The sequence below is a fragment of the Chiloscyllium plagiosum genome, unplaced genomic scaffold, assembly GCF_037043375.1.
Source record: "Chiloscyllium plagiosum isolate Xiang-an unplaced genomic scaffold, Cpla_swu_hap1 HiC_scaffold_3, whole genome shotgun sequence".
Classification (NCBI taxonomy): domain Eukaryota; kingdom Metazoa; phylum Chordata; class Chondrichthyes; order Orectolobiformes; family Hemiscylliidae; genus Chiloscyllium; species Chiloscyllium plagiosum.
Window position 1 is genome coordinate 94,010,418 of NW_028270141.1, and position 21,444 is coordinate 94,031,861.

At 40.1% G+C, this 21,444-nt stretch overlaps 1 protein-coding gene across 2 annotated transcripts in view; it reads right to left on the minus strand.

Moving 5' to 3' along the window:
• Positions 1 to 21,444, minus strand: part of fbxl4 (F-box and leucine-rich repeat protein 4) — a 110,804-nt gene that overhangs the window by 22,315 nt on the left and 67,045 nt on the right. For both annotated transcript variants that reach the window (XM_087981537.1, XM_043685479.2), the window contains exons 4-5: positions 12,486 to 12,730; positions 10,097 to 10,310 (exon numbers count right to left, since the gene is read on the minus strand). In XM_087981537.1, the coding sequence (XP_087837663.1) occupies positions 10,097 to 10,310; positions 12,486 to 12,730 (459 nt within the window). The remainder of the gene's footprint in view (positions 1 to 10,096; positions 10,311 to 12,485; positions 12,731 to 21,444) is intronic.

Here is a 21,444-nt window from a genome sequence, read left to right on the forward strand (position 1 = left end):
ACACCATTGACTGAATAATAAACTCAAAACACTCTGCTGAGATCACTGAAGATCTTGAAATTCAGCCACGTATTCAAAAAGACATAAGGATAGTCCATGGGGAATCAACAGCAAAGAGCTTTATTGAGACTGTTCTATCTGATGTTACTTTGTTTCTAACCTACAGCTGTTAATCAAAGTAGTCCATCAGAGCTTTACTTTAACTCTTATTGACACTTGAAGCTTAGGACATTGAAAAAGCTTCAGACCTTACTCAACAGAGCATTTCTGGGGACTTCATCAATTCAAGATTTCCACACTTCAGGTTAATATTCTTGCAACAGCCAAAATGGGGGTCTGTTTGAACTTCACACTGAGGTCAAATGTCCCTCCTGACTCTGCCTTTTCTTTCTATTTGATCCACACCCTGTCCCATTGCCCCGCAAGTAAAAACTTAATCTGTCAGAAATGGAGCAAAATGTCTGCAGCAAGGTCCCACTCACTCTTTTTAAATGTCAGTGGAGTTTACTCAGATCCATGTGAATCTGGCTATAATATGGAACACTCTCAGCTGTAACATCACAGAGGTGTTAGTAGTGCACAAGGAGGCCATCCAGTCCATCACACCTGCACCAGCTCGTTAAATGAGCGTCACCTTCCAGGGTCAATCTCTTACTTTTACCCCATATCCTTGTACATTATTTTTACCCAAACAATCAACCATCGAATGCCTCAATTGAAAATTTACATTGACCCCTTCTGACAATGAGGGGACATAAGGTAACATGGAAGTTGCATTTTCTCAAACTGTCTCGAGTTAACTCATTATATTAAAATTCAGTGTAGGAGTTAGAAGTACACTTTGCATGATTTTACATGTTTAAACATGCAAGTTAATTAAAATATTTCAAATTTTAGCTAGTTATATACAAGTATAAATATCCTTCTCTTGTTTAATTATATGGCTTTCTCATTGTTTTTATTCAATGGCCTTTTTTTTCTCTGTAACAAGTTACTAGACTGGAATCTATCCAAAAATTGCCAGGTAGGCCCTGTAAACAAAAAGAGGGATAACTCCAACCTGGCTATTTACAACCCCATCAGGCTATTCTCAATCATAGTAAAGTGATGGAAGGTGTCATCAACAGTGCTATCAAGCAGCACCTGCTCAGCAATAGTCTGCTCAGTGATGCTCTGTTTGGGTTTTGCCAGGACCAGTCAGCTCCTGAGCTCATTATAGCCTTGGTTCAAACATGGACAAAGAGTTGAATTCCAGAGGTCAGGTGAAAATGGCAGCCCTTGACATCAACGCCACATTCAACCTAGTGTGGCATTAAGGAGCCCTACTAAAACTGGAATCAAAAGATATCACAGGGCAAACTCTCTGCTGGTTGGAATCATACCTGACACATCGTAAGATAGTTTTCAGTTTTGGAGGTCAGTCATCTCAGCTTCAGGACATCTGAAGAAGTTCCTCAGGGCAGTGTTCTAGGATCAACCATCTTCAGCAGCTTCAACAATGGCCCTCCCTCTATCATAAGGTCAGATGTGGGGATGTTCACTGATAATTGCACAATGATCAGTACCATTCACAGCTCCTCAGGTACTGAAACAGTCCACATCCATATAGACAAGCATTTGGTGATATCCAAACTGGGCTGAGAAGTGGAAATAACATTTCCAACAAACAGATGTCAGGTAATGACCATTACCAATCAGAGACAATCTAACCACTGCCCCTCAACATCTAATGGTGTTAGTATCACCGAGTCTCCCATTGTCAACATCCTGGTTACTATTGACCAGAAACTCAAATGGATTCACCTTTTAATTGCAGGGGCTACAACAGCAGATCAGAGGCTAGGAATACGGCAGCAAGTAACTCACCTCCTGACTCCCCAAAGCATGCCCACCATCTACAAGGCACATGTCAGGAGTGTAATGGAACACTCCCCACTTGTCTAGATTGGTGCAGCTCCACAACACTCAAGAAGCTTGACAACATCCAGGACAAAGCAGTCCGCTTGATTGACACCACATCTACAAGCATCCACTCCCTCCACCTCCAGTGCTCAGTAGCAGTAGTGTGCACTATCTACAAGATGCTCTGCAGGAAACACAAAGGATCCGTAGACAGACCTTCCAAACCCACACCAACTTCCATCTAGAAGGACAAGAGCTGCAGATAGATGGGAATAACATCATCTGCAAAGTCTCCTCCAAACCACTCAATATCCTGACTTGGAAATATATCACCATTCCTTCACTGTCACTAGGCCAACATCCTGGAATTCCCTCCCTAAGGGCATTATGGTTCAATCTATAGCACATGAACTGCAGCAGTTCAAGAAGGCATCACCACCTTTTCAAGGACAATTAGGGATAGGCAATAAACGTTGGCCGACTAGCAATGCTCACGTCATCTGAGTGGCTCTTTAAACCTTCAGGAACACTGCTCCTTCAATTTAAACACTGAATGCATTACAAATTTCCTTTGTCACACCTTTGGAAGTATGCCTTCAGGGTTGAACCCCAGATTTCCAGACTTCCCTTCCCAAACCGCACTGTTGTTCCTCTTTTAAGCTGCTCTTGTAAACACACATTTTTCACCAAGCTTCTGGTTATCGTTCCTTGTATCCATCCATGTAACTCAAGGTTGACTGTTTTGACTGGATCTTTTAATGCAAATGGCCACAATTCATTCTTTTCTGAATAAACCTGATTTTTCTCTGCATTCCCATTTTTCTCTATATTTTTCCTTCAAACATCTGGCAGTTTGGGAAAACCCATAATGAAAAGGTATTAGAAAGGATTCTGAGGGATAGGATTTATGACCACCTGGAAGAGCATGGCTTGATTAAATGCAGTCAACACAGCTTTGTGAGGGGCAGGTCATGCCTCACAAACCTTATCGAGTTCTTTGAGGATGTGACTAGAAAAGTTGATGAGGGTCGAGCTGTGGATGAGGTGTATATGGACTTCAACAAGGCATTTGATTAAGGTTCCCCATGGTAGGCTTATTCAGAAGGTCAGGAGGAATGGGATACAGGGGAACTTAGCTGTCTGGATACAGAATTGGCTGGCCAACAGAAGACAGCGAGTGGTAGTAGATGGAAAATATTCTGCTTGGACGTCAGTGGTGAGTGGTGCTCCACAGGGCTCTGTCCTTGGGCCTCTACTGTTTGTAATTTTTATTAATGCCTTGGATGAGGGAATTGAAGGATGGGTCAGCAAGTTTGCAGACGACACAAAGGTTGGAGGTGTCGTTGACAGTATAGAGGGCTGTTATAGGCTGCAGCGGGACATTGACAGGATGCAGAGATGGGCTGAGAGGTGGCAGATGGTGTTCAACCTGGATAAATGCGAGGTGATGCATTTTGGAAGGTCGAATTTGAAAGCTGAGTACATGATTAAGGATAGGATTCTTGGCAGTCTGGAGGAACAGAGGGATCTTGGTGTGCAGGTACATAGATCCCTTAAAATGGCCACCCAAGTGGACAGGGTTGTTAAGAAAGCATATGGTGTTTTGGCTTTCCTTAACGGGGGGATTGAGTTTAAGAGTCGTGAGATCTTGTTGTAGCTCCATAAAAGCTTTGGTTATACCGCACTTGGAATACTGCGCCCAGTTCTGGTTGCCCTATTATAGGAAAGATGTGGATGCTTTGGAGAGGGTTCAGAGGAGGTTCACCAGGATCCAGCCTGGACTGGAGGGCTTATCTTATGAAGAGAGGTTGACTGAGCTCGGACTTCTTTCATTGGAGAAAAGGAGGAGGAAAGGGGACCTAATTGAGGTATAGAAGATAATGAAAGGCATAGATAGAGTCGATAGCCAGAGACTATTTCCCAGGGCAGAAATTGCTAACACGAGGGGTCATAGTTTTAAGCTGGTTGGAGGAAAGTACAGAGGGGATGTCAGAGGCGGGTTCTTTACACAGAGTTGTGAGAGCATGGAATGCGTTGCCAGCAGCAGTTGTGGAAGCAAAGTCACTGGGGACATTTAAGAGACTGCTGGACATGCATATGGTCACAGAAATTTAAGGATGCATACATGAGGATCAATGGTCGGCACAACATCGTGGGCTGAAGGGCCTGTTCTGTGCTGTACTGTTCTATGTTCTATGTTCTAAAACCATACATCCACCCCTGCAGAGGTTGGCTACCCCGTTTTTAATGGAAAACAAAAGCTGGCTTTCTCCTGCATGCCATTTTTGCCTGGAGATGGTAAGGCTTTGGAAGCCCATTAAAAACACGACAGATTTGAAAGTTCATGAAGAAAACGGAAAGCCTTGAAAAATGCCATTTCGTTCGTAAAATTGTCTGTGATAAGTTTACTGAGCAAAAAACTACCAAAAACAAATTGACAGCTGTCAGTGCACAACAATCCTTTAAAATATAAGAAAAACACATACATGACATGTGTATTTAAAACAAAGTAAATGCCAAGAGGTCACTTGAAGGCTTTAACGATTCTGAGAGCTATTATAACCAGTCGAGCTTCATTCTCATATTTTACCATGTCATCTAAATTTCACTATTCTTTTTCTTACTTATAATGATGCCTAGGTATCCATTAATTTCCATATAATAAGCACTGAATGTCAAATTCTTCAGTAACCCATTGCAGACCACCATGTAGTCAGTTTCTATTGTCAATCTCACTGTTCTCACAATACGCTTGAACACCATTAGAAGACACGAGATTCAAATGTCACAAACTCAATTAATACTTTCTGAACAGCTGATGAACAATAACAATGTGAAAATAATTTTTTTCACTTCATTTTTCACATATAATGGCAAAATATAGTATATTCAAGTTGCTAAAATACATAAAAATAAAAAATAGATGCAGTGGAGGGAACAAAATAATAATAGTATTCATCTGGTACTCATACATCAATTAACCTTTGCTCTTGTGGGTTTTGTTTTCATTGGTAAAGCACAGCTAAATTATCTATATAACTCTAACATCAATCATTGCATATAGAAGACTATAACATGCAACACTCATCCACTGTGAAGTAGATTATAGAAATATAGATTACTTAAACAGATAGTATCAGTTATCTCATATTCATCACCTGCCCCCTCAAATTCTTAACACTACATGTTCTGTCTCTTTATTTGCAAGCATGCTTTCAGCTACTTGGGGCCAAAACCCTCAATGGACAGCCTAATCCTCTGTCTTTCTTGATTTAAATCTATCCTTAAAACCTAGCATTTTGATCAAGCATTGTTTATCTTTTTTTTGACTAAACATCCATTTTTCCTTGCATCTCTGCCAAGTGCTTGGTAAAGTTTTGCAAGTGAAATGTGTTAAATTAATGCAAGTTCTTTTCTGCTTCATTCTTTGAATAGGAACGATGTCCACACACTTCTCTATGCTTGTCACTTTCGATTTTACAGAATACATACTTGGCACACAAAAGAAATGGTCCTCTATATCACTGCTGAAATGTAGTCTAATTTCATTCTCTTCAAAAACAGGATCGATGCTTGAACCTAGGTTGCATCGACTAACTTGCTGATATTTTCATAAAACTGGATCGCTTATCTTTCTTCAAGGCCTTTCGGGATAAGAGGATCAAGATGATTGCATAGTATGAATCTCTCTATCCACAGAATGAAGACTACTTTACCATTATCAATTATATAGTTCCTTCTTAAGATGGCAAAATTGTCTAACTAAAGGGAAGGAATAGTTGAAATGGAGTTTTAATATCAGCTGACAACATCTTGTTACCAAAAACATCAACAAGTGTAATGAGCAGTGCTCAAATTGATTGATGTAACATATTCTCATGTATCCCCTAAAGGATGGAAGACAGTATTTGAATCCAACTACAAGGTAGAATGATTCAGATGAAGTTTTAAAACTCTCACTGAAGAAAGATCTCTTCTGCAGAGAGTGTTAGTTGATAGTTATGTTAATGGAGCAACAACTCTGAGCTTACAAGACCAAGTTAGCACAATGGAATGCTGTGAAAATTAGTGTAATAAGCGAGGCTAGCACAGAAAAATGGCATTTGCAGGAAGGAATAAAAACAAAAAATGCTGGAAATATTCAGCGGAGAAATAAGTAGCTTTAACAGTTCAGGTCAAGGGAACTTTACTACACCTTTCTTCTGAAGAAAGGTTCTCTACCTAAACACTGGGTTGAATTTTCTCTCCTAAGTTGACAAAACAGTTTGGGTATAAAATACCCCGAACCTTTGGATTTTCATTCGGAGAGAGGGGGCAAACAGGAGCTGGTCCACCAATACCAGAATGAGTTCAAGAAGCCACAAAGGGTGTCAGGTGTCAAGGCAGGCTATTTTCATGTAGGCAATTGAATAAAGTGTGGTGAGAGGCATTGTGATAAATAAAAGTATTATGGAATATAACAAGGAATGCAAGCATACATTCAAAGATCCTTAGACAAATTGGAAAGGAGAAAGTAGAGTACCTAAAAATGGACTAGAATTTTCCTCCCATGGTGAGCAGGAAAACTCCTGGATGAGTGAGATTGGAAGTTAGGCTGGGAATCAATATTGGTTGTTTTCTTATACAATCCCTAGCTCTTGCTCCTATTCTCTGCCAGAACCTACTTGCCTCACATGATCCCTACCCATCCAGAGCCCCTATAGACCCCACACCGAACTTAGGAGCTCTTGCCTCCCTTCCCATGGACTACTTTTCCTCTACCTTCCACGCCAACTCATCTAATATCAACCACAGGTAAAACTCAGCAACCATGCTGAGATGAAATTTCAGAGTATTCATTTCAGAGTTTACTATATAAAATGTGCCATTCATAAAAAAATGCAATACATTTAAATTTCTTCAAGCATCTAATCCCAAGCAAGAATAAATATTTGTATTCATAAAGACATCTAATCCTTAAATAACCTCCTTGAACTTACAACGCCACTCTGGCCCTGCCAACTATAACTACAGGTTCTGGAAAGTATTAATAATGCTAATGATAGCACTTAGGGTCATGATATCAAATAGATGTTGAAACTACCAGAACATATTTATTTTCAGCTCTTACAGATCCAGATAGACATTTTTATTTCATTTTGTAGAGAGTTTGCCACTTAGATTACTTGACAGTTCCACGACCCACATGCAGCCCTGAGGAGCACTACAACCTCTCTAAAGATTTCTTATTTGTAAATTGCAAGATAAGGTACTTGCTTGCTGCAACAAAAATTAGATTTGGTTTTAGTTAGCACTGATTCAAATGATCCCACTGAGTTTGGCTCTCTTTTCATCACGGAGTCATGTCCTGCCAGCCATCAGTTGCTATGCAAAGTCTCTGTAACGTCACAATAATTCAGCTCTATACTTGAACATTCGTCACAGAGCAGGTGAGTGCCAGTGACTTGACATTGACAAATGCAATTCGAATGAGGGAAACAGAGTTATTCTAACATTTGATTGAATTTTGAGCCTTTAATTAAGGACTAAATGATTAAATATCTCAAGCATACGAAAATAATTAGAAGTAACCAGAATTCAGAAAGGAAGACTGCGCTTGATAAACTTGTTAAAGGTTCTTGATGAGATGACAGCTTTGCTGGATAGAAAAGTACATAGACGTAAGAACATGAGAAATAGGAGGAGGAGTAATCCTTAAGGCACCTTGAGCCTGCCCTACTATTCATTGGCTCAGTGGCTAGCACTGCTGCCGTGCAGCGCCAGTGACCCGGGTTCGTCTCCACCCATGGGCGACAGTCTGTGTGGAGTTTGCAAATGCTCCCCGTGTCTTTGTGGATTTCCTCTGAGTGCTCCAGTTTCCTTCAACAGTCCAAAGATGTGCAGGTTAGGTGGGATTGACAATGCTAAATTGCCCATTGTGTCCAGGGATATGTAGGCAAGGTGGATTAGTCATGGAAAATGCAGGGTTTCAGTGGTAGGGGAATGAGACTGGGTAGGATTCTCTTTGGAGGATTGGTATGGATTCGAAAAGCCAAATGACCTGCTCTCACATTGTCGGGATTCTATGATTCTGTTCTATTACATGGCCAATTCTTAACTCCACTTCCTTGCCTGCACTCCATAATCCTAGATTCGCAAAGAGATCTAAACTCTGTGTATCTCAGCCACAAATAGATACAAGACAACTCAGTGAATGATCCACAGCCCACTGGGAAAGAGAATGCCAAAGATTTCGAATCCTCCCAATGAAGACATTTTTCCTCATCTCCTTCATAATTTAATGAGTCCTTATCCTGAGACTGTGAATCTGCATTCCAGACTCCTTGACAGTGACACTCATATTTCTAAAATGTTAGATTTGTAGGGTGCTTGACAGGGTAGACGCTAAGAAGTTGTTTACCTTTGTGGGAGAGTCTAGAATGAGAGGGCATAATCTCAGCAGAAGGGGTCGCCCATACAAGACGGAGGTGAGCAGGAATTTCTTCTCTCAGTCGGTGCAGAATCTATGGAATTTTTCTACCGCAGAGGGCTGTCAAGGCTGGGTCATTCAAGGACGTTCAAGGTTGAGAGAGTCAGATTTTTAATTAGTAAAGGAATCAAGAGTTATGGGGAAAAGGCAGGCAAGTGGAGTTGAGAATTATCAGGTCAGCCGTGAGTCCATTGGTTGCTGCAGCAGACTCAGACTGAATAGCCTACTTCTGTCCTGACATCTTATGGTCTCATTTTAGTTGCTTCAGTTTCTCCAATACTTATTCTCTATTGACATTACTTAAAGTACATTTTTCATTCTTCCTGCTGCCTTGGATACCTTCTATTTCTGGCATGTAATTTGCATCTGATATTGTGAAGACAGTATTCACTAATTTTAAATTTTTCTACAATTGATTCCCCTGTCTCAGCCTAATTTTACTTCAACTACTCTCCTAAAATACATGTATACGTTCTTACAGTCCATTTTATACTTCTGTATATGGTGTGGATTGGCTGTCAGAAAGCTTTTGCAAAGGCATCATGCAGGAGATTGCAGGAGAGAGCCAAGGGTCTGCAATTCAGGCAGTAATAGTAAATGGGATTACATGAGGAAAGGGTTGTACTCAGAGTGGTTGAAGGTGGATTAGAGTATCCCACAGGCTTCTGTTTGGGAAAGTCTGTGGTTCCTGACAACTTCAATGATTTGAATATAGCCCTGAAAGAAATGGATCTAAATTTGCAGGTTATACTAAATGAGAAGGTGTAGTAAATAAATTTGAGAACACAAAAACTTGCAAGAAGATAGCACTAAGGTAATGTATCAGGCATGAAAAGTCACTAGGCATACAATGGTACAGTTTGGTAAAGAGAATGTTTTTTAAAATGTTCAATTTAAATGGGTATTGAATTAGTTAGATAGAAATCCAGGTAGATTAAAAAAAAAGTATATAGCTCTTATGATTTTCCCCATTTTGCAACAACAGATATTCTTCCCACATAACTAAAGGTAGTCGTGAACTTTTGTGAAGCTATGGAATCAGACAAATGATTGAGCTGACACCAACTTGAAGAAAATTGCAAAGCAGTTTCAAGTTGTGTTTAAAAACCTCCTGAGAGAATGTGTCATCATTTACAGTGCACTTTTTAGCTTTTTCACTTTTGTAAAATATTTATAATTTGGACTCATTACCATGTTCAAAAACTTGTAGAATTTCACCAAAAACTTGCAGAATTTTACTACGTACAAAGAGCTTCATAGATATAGTGAGAATGCAGATTTGCAGCCAGATAGTAATGTAACTCCCATACTCAAGATCACTCACTGTAGCTCAGAAAGAATAAATCACATCCCAATTATTTTCCTGCATCACTTGATCAAAAGTGTTTATGCAATAAGCATTTGTGAAGTCCGTATTTATTCTTAACTATTACCAACGATGCTTCTAAATCCCAAAAAGACAAATGAAATTGGCAGGATCTATCCCGATTCCAGGTGAGTTGTAACAACAGGGGCAAGTTCACACAAGTATGACTATTCAATCTTAAACATAAAATTATAAAGTAATGGAATCACTCAAAACAGAACTGTTTGTGAAATCCTTTCTAATATATATTCTGTTAAATTTGTTATACTATTCCTAAGACAAGCACTTCTTTCATTTAAAAAATAAACAAGCACGTTAAGCAATTCGCTGTCAGTGCCAATCACCACAGGAGCTCCTACCTCAATTTTTGTGCGGTAAACGACCAGACGTCGGAGACCTGAGATCTTAGCAATATGGCAGAAAGCCTGAGTGTTTAGTTTATCACAGGATGAAAGGTTCAGCTCCTGGAGGTTTGGGCACATCTGAGCAATAACCTCGAGGCAACTTTCATTCAGGAAGTGGCAGCAGGCCAACTCCAGACGCACCAGCTCATATCCACACACTTGCATGAATCTGCACAGGAAGCACAGCAATCATAGGGTTAAATCCTGTCAAAGTAGTAGGCGTCAAGCTGTGAGCGTATGCGCCAGACATCACATAAAGAGGCAACGTCAAGAATAAGCTATAGAAAAACAGCAGATGTTACACTGGAAGTGAAAAGGTGCAAAGTTCTGAATTAATATATGGAACAGATCTGAAAATGGGTTACTGCTTACAGATTTATTCATCCAATAGGTAAACTGACACCTTAATTAAAGCAGTCAAGTACTGCTGCTTTTTATTTTAGAAAATGATCTAACCTGTCAATTTGAAAATTCGTTTCATTTAAGAAATAAAACAAGGGTGTATAAGCAAATGCCATAATATGAAGGATGGTCCAGCAACGTTATCCCATCCTTCAGATACTTACGTGCCTATTATGCATTTTGGGTATTTCTTCTTTTTATTTCACAAAACACAGAACATAAAACTTTATATTCCTTGTAGTTAAATTAAAAATGGAGAAAAAAAACAAACTACAAAGTCTCTGTCGTCATCATTCAGTAACAACATAGTCAAGAACAATTGAGGTGAGCTGCAAAGTATAAGATAACAAAGAGGAACAGACAAAAATTAGTTTTTACTTTGGGAAGATCCCTACATATGACACATCTAATAAATATTTGATTACCCGCAAAATACTGAGAAAAGGAATGTTATTTGTTAAAGATGTAAGAAAGGAAAGTGAGTCACTAGTCAATTTCTTGAAAATTCTAGAAAATCAACACATTATTTTGAAAAATGTTTGTTGCAGAAAGTTAGAAACTCATTTTGGTCAAATGTTTGTCATCTAATTCTTCTAAAACTGCAATATGTTTCTCCTCAATAAATCAATTCTTACATTTTTGCCACATTAGAAAATGTTGAATTTTGTAGACATTGCATCAATGCTTTGCCATTATAGCTTGTGTGCTTTTAATTAAGTAGGAAGAAAAGAGCTGGTAATTAAAAATATTTATAAACAATTGTAATTAGCCTGGGAGGACAACATCTTCCAAAATGGGTGCATCATAGAATAGAGTTAGTAGAGAATATGAGGAGGAATCCCCTGACTGCAACATTCAGATAGACTGTTTGTACTTTTCAAGCAGATAGTGCAATACCAACTTTAGTCAATGTCTCTTGGCAAGTCTTCCAACCTGACTACTTTGTCACAAGGGACAGGCTGACTGGTAAGGCTTGTTTAGAAGAATGAGAATGGAGGGGGAATGAAAGGGATACCATACTCTAAATTAAAAACTAAAGGAAAATTTTAAAAGGGAGAGGTGCTGAATTAAATTAAATTAAATTTCAAATATGTCTAGTGCTTAAGCTAACCGAATATTCACCTCTGCTTCCAAAAAGTAAGGCATCACCAGATGTAACGCAAAAAAAACCCTGTTTTACATGTAAAGGGTTTCTAAAACAACAACCACTGACAGTCAGGTTTTTAAATAAAGGAAACATTATACCTTACAAAAGAAAACTCATAGATGGCCTGACACGAAGTCTCGGTTTTCGAAACACCTGGACCTCATACTATCAGGCACATAGAGAGCTGAAGCCTATTACACTCTGATTAGTGTTATACATTTCCATTTGTTAAACTAGTGTGGAGTGAAATAATGGCCAGCATAAAAACTGTGCACTGGGCTTGTTAAAGTTAATTCTTCGGTGTTGCTCCCATAATGTAGTGTCACTGCTTCAGCAGTGCTTCAGAGCCCCAGTGCTTGTTTAGAATAGGTATTTTAGGAGATGTCAGTCAAAAAAAAATCACATTTTCCTCCTGTGTGGCCTTCCCTTCTCAATATGGTCAAATCACCTCCCTCTGCTGCACTTATTTGATCTTTAAAGACTCAAGGGGTCATCGACCAGTAAACCGATACGCTGTCAAAAAAACATGCTGCAAGATCCTTTAGTGCTCCTTCAATAGCCAATGGTACTTGCCATTCTCAGTGTGCAATCAATATGCACAAGGAACACCAAAACATCTTTAAATGAGGTGTCTTGCATCATTGGATGAGTTCAACTCCACGATCACAGGCCAAGTTTACCAGGCCCATATTATCAGCTCAACAATGTCTGCTGACTAATGACAAACTTGAATATTTAATATTCTTTGGTGTCTGCAGTAAATTAATTTGATTCAAGAATTACATTAACACTGACCTGTGAAAGCCTTGTGTGGAAATGGATCCCCTATTCCCAGTCCAAGACAGATTTAAAAACTGCACAAGAGCACAGCGTGACTGCAGGTGCTCCAGAGAGCCATCATTCAGGCCTGCCCAATAAGGCTGCAAACTGAGCTGGACATACTGGAGAGGATCATAGCAATGTTGGTACAATAATTTGCAGGTCTGTGCCAACTGGCAAAGGTCTGGCACTGTCAGGTGACTGAGGATCAGCTGGATTAACTGTGGAAAAAGAAAATAAAGAGCAGAATTAAAAAAAAACAGGTCCAGCTTTATTATGCTCTACCTCATACATAGGGACACATGAGAAGACAGCAGCTACCATCAAATAAGATATGACTTTAGAATTTCAGTTTTTTTGGGGGGAAATCAGAACAATTGGAGAGATTTTGTTCATATTCAACAGAGATTGCTTTGGACTGATTGCACCGTCAGCTGTTACCCACAAGGTCGACTTAGTTTGTGTAGCTTTCAAATACATGATGCGAACAATTCTTCCTTGTCATTTTCCTCACTGCTTTACTCCTCTTCTAAAAGCTCTGATTCCTTTGAGGATAGCTTTTAGGTGTTCAATAAGTCACCCAAGTAGTTGTCACTGTTGTGAAAGGTTAGTAGGGTTCATAAGTCCATCTGCTATTGCTGATTATTACTGACTTATACATTTAGGTCTTTACTGGTGTGAGAATGAGAGCTGATTTTTCATTTCTCAGTAAAATGGCAGAGAGAACATAAGAAAGAGGAACGGGATTAGGCCACTCAGCCCCTCAAGTCTGTCCCACCATTCAGCAAGATCATGGCCCCAGGCCTCAACTCTTCTTATCATGCCAGCTCCACAGAGTCCTTAATTCCTTGATATTTCAAAAATCTATCTACCTTCTCTTTAAACACTTTCAGTTATCTATCCTCCACAACTATCTGGGGTAGAGAATTCCAGACTATCAATTCTGCTTTGAGCTTCTCCAATGCCAGTGTATTTTTGTTTAAATACAGGAACCAAAACTGTATACAGTACTCCAGGTGTGGCCTCACCAACACACTGTACAGCTATAACAAGCCTTCCCTATTTTTAAACTCTAACTCCCTAGCAATAACAACCAAAATTTCACTTGCCTTCTTAATTATGTACTGCCTTGACATGCTAACCCTTTGTTTCAAGCACAAAAACACACATTTCCCTCTGTGTTGCACGTATTGAAGCTTCTCTCCAGTTAAATAATAGACCCTGCCACAATGCACAAACTTTTACTTTCCCATATTAAAACCTCTTGTCCACACACTCAACCTATCTATTTTCCTTTGTAGATTCCTTATGTCCTCATCACATCTTGGCCTCCCACTTAATTCTGCACCATCAGCAAATGTGGATACATTACACTCTGCCTCCTTCTCAAAGTCCATCATATAGATAGTAAACAATTGACGCCCTTCAACTGATTCTTGCAGCATTCGATTTGTTACACAATTCCAAAATGGAAAGACTCACTTATTCTGAGTCTTTTTTCGCCCTGTGTGTTAACCACTCCTCAATCAATATTGATACACGACCTAAATACTGTGAGCTCCTATCTTGTGCAACATCTACACCTTTATGTGACCCCCATCGACTGCCTTCTCTATACCCAACAGCTATTGGCTCCCCTTTTTAAACTCTGCTTGCTCTATCCTCAAGGAACTCTAAGAGGTTTATCAAACAGATTATCCATTTCACAAAGCTCGGTTGATTCTGGTAATATGAAGCTTTTCTAAATGCCCTGCAATTTCTTCCTTATTAATGGAGTCTACCTGGCCTATAATTTCCTGCTTTCAGTCTTCAATTCTTCTTAAACAGGTATGTCACAATGATGATTTTTTACTCTGTTGGATCCTTGCAGAGTTCAATGAACTCTGGAATATTTTGACAAATACATCCACTATCTCTGCAGCTACTTCCTTTAAAATACTAGGAAGCAGGCCATCTGGTCCAGGTGACTTGTCTGTCTTCAGTCCCCTTAGTTTGTCAAATACTCTGTCCCGCATGATAGACACTGTTCGAAGATCTTTCCTCCCATTAGTACTTCGGGTCAGTTATAATGTTCTCCATCATGATGATCAATATAAAATATTGCTTTATATCATCTGCCATATCTCTTTTATCCATTATTAATTCCCTAGTTTCATCCTCCAAAGGTCCAACACCCACTTTAGCTACTCTCTTTTTATATACTTGCAGTTGCTTTTGTTGTTTGGTTTTATATTTATTGTCAATTGATTTACATAACCAACTCAATCTCTTTTCATTAGCCATTTACTGCTGGTTCCAAAGAATCCTCAGGCCTACCCCCAATGCTGTCACTTTGGATTCTTAGGTTTTGACTAGAAAATCTTTTTGACCATTTATCTTAACCATGGGTAGTTCATCCTTCTCACTGTGTCGCTCTTTTTGACTGGAATGAACTTTTGCTGAGTATTATGAAATATCTAGTTAAATATCTTCCACTGCTCTCTACCGACCTTTGCCTTCGTCTATTTTCTTCAAACTTCTGTAACTGCCTTCATTTAAGTTGAGGGCATTTGCTACACATGTTGCTCTCCTTCAAAATGTATTTGGAATTTATGATCACTAGAGAACTGTGGATGACTCGTATCAGTACCTTCTTTCCCTTGCTATTCATTATCTGCATGTACATTACATAAAATAAAAAGAAAATGCTGTGGTTGCTGGAAATATGAAATAGAAACAGCACTCCAACATTTTCTGATTGTATATCATGATGTACAGCACCCGTACTGCAATGTAGCACTTTGCTGATGCCTTCTTTTATTAACAAAGCTACTCCACATTCTTTTCCTTTCTGCCTGTTTTTATGGATTGTCAAAAATCCTGAAACATCGAGCTTCTAGCCATGGTCACACTGTAACCATGTCTCTGTAATGACTATCAAGTGAGATGCATTTATTTTTATTTGTGCCATCAACTCATCTATGCTGTTACAAATACTGCATACATTCAAATAAAGAGCTTCAAGTTTTGACATTTTACCTCTACTACTTACTTTGGTTCTAATTTCTACGGCCATTTTCTGTCCCTTCCTGTCACACTCTGGTAGTTTTCACTTCATCCCAAAATTGTACTTCCACTCTCTTGTTTCTTTTTGATTTTCAAACTTCCCTTCAATTAAAACTTCCTGCAACTAATTAATTTCAATCTCTATCCATGTCCCTGGATATGTGATTTACCAGGACACTGGTCCCATCACAGTTCAAATGAACCCCAATCCAATGGAAGAGCTTTCTTTCTCCAGTTCCGGAGCCATCAGCTCAAGATCAGAACCCATTTCTCCCAAACCAATCTTTGAGCCATGCATTTACCTCTCTAATCTCATTTATCCTAAGTTAATTTGCTATTTGCACAATTGGTCAGGTAACAATCCTGAGATCATGACCTTGGTAGTCCTGTTTTAGAATGTGGCCTCAAGTTTAGATTCGATTCCCCTACAGGCCCTTTGGCTCAACAAGTCCGATGAGTAACCCACCCAGACCCATTTCCCTCTGACTAATACACCTAACACTATGGGCAATTTAACATGGCCTATTCACCTGAACTGCACATCTTATGACTGTGGGAGGAAACCGGAGCACCCGGAGGAAACCCACGCAGACACAGGGAGAATGTGCAAACTCCACAGAGGCAGTCACCTGAGGCTGGAATTGAACCTGGGACCCTGGTGCTGTGAGGCAGCAGTGCTAACCACTGAGCCACCGTGCCACCCAAGTTGCTTTCTAATTCCTCAGCAGAGCCTCTATCCTAGCCCTAGCATTATTTATGATATTCTAATGGACAATTGGATCCTTCCCCTCTCACTCTAAATTGCTCTCCAGCCCAGAAGAGATGTTGTGCACCTTGGTACAAGGTAGGCAACATGGCCATCAGGATTCTATGTCTTTGTTGCAGAGAATAGTACTTATTCCCCTAAATTTCCTATTGCAGTAGTCCTCATACCCACAGGGATACGTTCCAAGACCTACCGTGGAAGCCCGAGACCATGGATAGTAGCGAACTCATTCATTTAAATTGGAAATTTACCTTGCCAGCAGCCCCCAGGTCCCTGCTTCTGGAAAGTTCCATGCAATATGTTCGGTCCGCAGTAAACCGCAGGTAACTGAAACCGTGGTAACCGGGCCTGCGGATACGGTGATGACCCTGTATACTTTTTCCCTCTCTCTCCCCATTTGAATGATGCACCGTACTGTGGTGTTTTGGTTAATTCGCTCATCCTGCCTACAGTCTATGCTCTCGTCCACACCAGAAACAAGGACCTCACAGCAATTAGACAAGGTTAGACCAAATTTGACATAATTAATCTCAGAGGTATGACTGCATCCTGAAACACAGTATCCAGGCACCTCTCCCCTTCTTTGATGTGTCCTCAGTTCATCAACTCTGAGCCAAGGTGCCTCAAGCAGCAACACACTTGCATCTACTGGTTGCCACACACTGCAGCTGCAACATATCAGGTGCCTAATCATCCATTTTGTTAATTCATTTGGATGTTAAATAATTTAAAAATAAATTTCCCAATTGGGTCTGGGTGGGTTGCTCTTCAGAGAGTCGGTGTGGATTTGTTGGGCCCAATGGCCTGTTTCCGCACTGTAGGAATCTAATATAATTGAACTCTTCAGCTACAATGTTGTCTCCTGATTTAAATCAATTGATTAAACAAGAGTGACATAGAATAAATACTCAGTAACCACTGACCTGTTTTTCTGTAACATCACACTGTGGCTCTATAGGTAGAAATAGGCTGACAGGTCTCTCTGTCATTGCTTCTGTTCTAGTACATGTCTGCTCTCTTTATTCACTCACATTGAAGCTGACATGCTGCACTTTCCTCCCAATCTGAAAAGTAAGTGATATTATTCCCTCCACTAATGCTTCGGTTTATATTAGTGAATCCAAAAAGACTAGGGATCAAACCTGGCAATGTTTAAGCCTGTGCTGCTTGCCAACTCATTGAATAAATTGAGTTATCATAGGAACTCTGCAGAAATATGTAATGTTTTAAAAAAATAGACCCGCAGAGTAGACAAAGTTAACATCGGCAGCGTAGGGGTGAGGGGTGAGGAAGAAGAGGTTGTGCAGATAATCAAGATAGGCCTTTTCTACACAGGCTGCATGTGGAGAACTACTTCAAGTGAAATACTAGTAACTGGAAATGTAATTCCCCATTTCCCAATAATTCTGCTTATCTTACCATCCCTCTTTCAGGAACCATCACAGTGTTAGCCAATGCAAATTTAAAACAACCACAAAATTAAAGATTATAACTAAACGCAGTACATGCAACCTTCAACAAATTACCTGCCGAGCCCTGCCATGCTCCTGGGGCAGCTCTTCAGCAATATGTTAGGACCTGAAGCCACTTTGGACAGCAATGATGGCAGCAGTCTGTGCTTGCAAGACAGCAAGATGAAACCATCTGATTTCAATCCAAGCTTCGCCTGCAGCACTTGGACACAGAGTGGAAAGTGCTTGGAAGCTGAGATTTCAGCTGTCACTCACTGCATCCTGGATGGGTTCACGTGTGCTAATGGAGTTGGTTGCCACTTCCATGTTGAAAAGAATGGGAAAAAACTCTTTGCCAATTGATGCCAGATTCCTCCATGCTTCTAGACATTTCTGGCTCCTGGCAATGTATCAAGACGTGCGCATACCCATCAGAGGCCATTTGTGCACTGCCCCATTAATATGCTTATCTTCTCTGCAGCCAAAATCACTTACCCAGCAATTGCTGTTCCACTAACAATCAGCATAATTTCCTCTGTGGGGGTTAGTACCTCTTTAGTTCACTGTTACTACCTGTGGCCATGTGCTACCTTGTGCTACAAGAGAAGGGAGTTGAGTGTAATGTAATGTGTTTGGGTGGCCTGTTGGCATGGATAAACAGTTGACAGCAGACGCATTCTTTGAGTTGTTGGGGTAGGTGAGCAGCAGTGATAAGCATGCAAACATAAGATAAAACAAGATAAATGCCTGATTTGAGTTCTGACTAATGGAGATGTTGATTGATGAGTGATTGGGGAATACTAAAATGGAGGAGTGTCTAAGTCTGCAGATAGTGGGATGAGGGATTTTAAGATGCTTTCACAGACCTTGACAATTCATGGGAGTTCATTGAGCTTCTTGCAAACAGATCCTTGGACTTTGACTCCTAGCACTAACTCCTCGCACTGCCTTCTGAACAGTTGACTGGGGAGGGTCTTCTAACTTCTTGCAAACAAATACTATCTTTTTTAATTTCCACTTCCTTCACCAAGACTTCCACTGTAATGTCCTCAAACCTTGGAGCATGCACTCTCCCAATTTATTCCTTTCTCACAATGCTCCAGATCAGATTCACGTCCTGCACCGTTAGCAGTACCTATTCTGACAACTTCGCCTTTAAGAAGTGTACACCAGATTTAAGAAATGCATGGAACTTGAGAACTAATGTGAAACAACGCTTCTTGTTGCGGTTTTCGTGTTGCACTCATCAGGATAATTTGCCAACTGATCAGCATGCAATAAAAATGCCGTTTTCCCCTTTATCGGTATTCTTCCAAGTTGACCTAATGAGTACAAAACGAAAAGCTTAGACAAAATAAGCCTTTTATCAGCAATGCTCAAATACTGTACTAAATTTACTTAATTTACCCCCTCTCCTGCTCTTTCGGTGAGTAGAAGGCGAGGGAGAGGGCATTAGACTAAAGGAACCTTGTTGAATGCCTTACTGAAGTCTATACAGATCATATCCACTGCTCTGCCCTCATCATTCCTCTTTGTTACTTCTTCAAAAAACTCAATCAAGTTTGTGAGACATGATTTCCCACGCACAAAGCCATGTTGACCAACCCTAATCAGTTCTTGCCTTTCCAAATACATCTACATCCTGTCCCTCAGGATTCCCTCCAACAACTTGCCCACCACCGACATCAGGCTCACTGGTCTATAGTTCCCTGACTTGTCCTTACCACCCTTCAGATTTCCAGCACCTCACCTGTGACTGTCAACAACAGTGATTTTCAGACCACCTTCACCTCCCCTCTAATTCCTTTTACAATCTACTTTAAATCTGTATCAGCTAGTCACTGACCTTTTGCTTCGAGAAATAAGTCCTTACCCTGGGTCATTATAAATATTCAACATGTGGAGGTGCCAGTATTGGACTGGGGTGGACAAAGCTAAAAATCACAATACTGGGTTACAGTCCAACAGACTTATTTTGAAGTACAAGCTTTTCAGGTGCTGCTACTTTGTCAGGTAGTTAGTGGGACAGGATCATAGGACATTTGACTTTTACTATAAATTCTGTGTCCTATGATCCTGCCCCACTAGCTACCTGACAAAGTAGCAGCGCTCTGAAAACTTGGACTTCCAAATAAACCTGTTGGACTAGAACCTGGTGTTCTGTGATTTTTAACATTTTTGCAAGGCTGAGATAGATTTTTAATCAGGAGGAGAATCACTGGTCAAGACGGAAGTGTAGTTGAAGATGATCAGATCAGTCATGATTTCATTGAACGCTGGAGCAGACACGATGCAGTGAATGGCTGACTTCTGCTCCTATACCTTACGGCCATATTAGTAAAATAGTATATAGGTACCTCAATCCCCTCTATTGTAAAGTAAACAACCTCAAACCATCCAATCTTTCTTTGTGGCTGCAGTTTTCCCTCTCTTGTACAGTTACATCATTTGTTCATATACAATTTCAGAGAACATTGTTCTTTTGAAGAGCAGAAAATAAAAACGTGCATGAATATGTCATCCTCACAGGGCGCAATTGCCCCGACAATAACATATGCAAAGTGTACTGTGGCTGTGCTTGCCCTGGTACTGAAACTGTGGAACAGCTGCTTAGTTTCAGAAGGCATGCACACCATGCCAGTGCAAGCCTGTTATCACACATGCAACATAGCAAGGATCCAGCATCTGTTCCGCAATTTGATTTATCAAAGGACTTTCTTTTATTATCTCAAAAATACATTTGCTCTCACCTGTAGCAGTCAACAGTCCTTTTCAGATGCCTTCTAAATGTGCTCACTCTTACACACCAGCATTGTCTTCATTGGCACTTGAAGACTATCCAAATGCATTAAGGTCGACAGTAAAACTGAAACCACTCATGTGAAAAAAAAAACCCGTGAGATTTTTTTCATAAATTGGCTTATGGGTTCGCTCTTCTGGTTCACAGCTGTTGCCTTTCCCTGCAGTAACTTTACCTTGATCAATCCCCAGGCAGAGTCCTCCAGTGATTCATGCCCCATTTGTTCTACAGCTGAACCCCAACCAAATCCCCACCCCACCTCCATGCATCATACCATGTCTATTCTCCCACGAAAATCAGACGACAGTCCAGGTTTCCTGTAGTATTAGTGATCCTTTATTTCTATGTGCAAAATCAAACATCAGTGGTCAAAACTGCCTTAATTTACTTCATAATCCAACATTACTGTTAGTTTGTAGGTCATTGTGTACTTCAATGCAAAGATCTGAGAAAATATACAGTTGAGCTAACCAGAAAACATATACAGGCATAGAACAAAAATACAAAGCATGGGATCCTACCAACAAGTCAGGTAATGTATGTATGGTAAGAACAAACAAATGGATGTTTCAGCACAACACTTCAGCAGAACCCTTGTCTGGAATGTTAACCTGACAACTTACTCAGAAACTTGAAAATTGTTCTTTTTCCCAACAACTTCAATGGTCAAACTTCAAATCCAAAGCTGCTGGTTTATATCTAATGTCATTTAGACAGACCTTGTACAACCACACATTATTATATAATAAATAAACACTCTCCAAAGAAGAACCTGCTCCCCTCTCAACATCCACCACTCTCCCGTTTGTCCAAGTTACTGTGACAGCAATGACAGGCTTAACACACGATCTTACAATTCTGCACTGAAAGGGC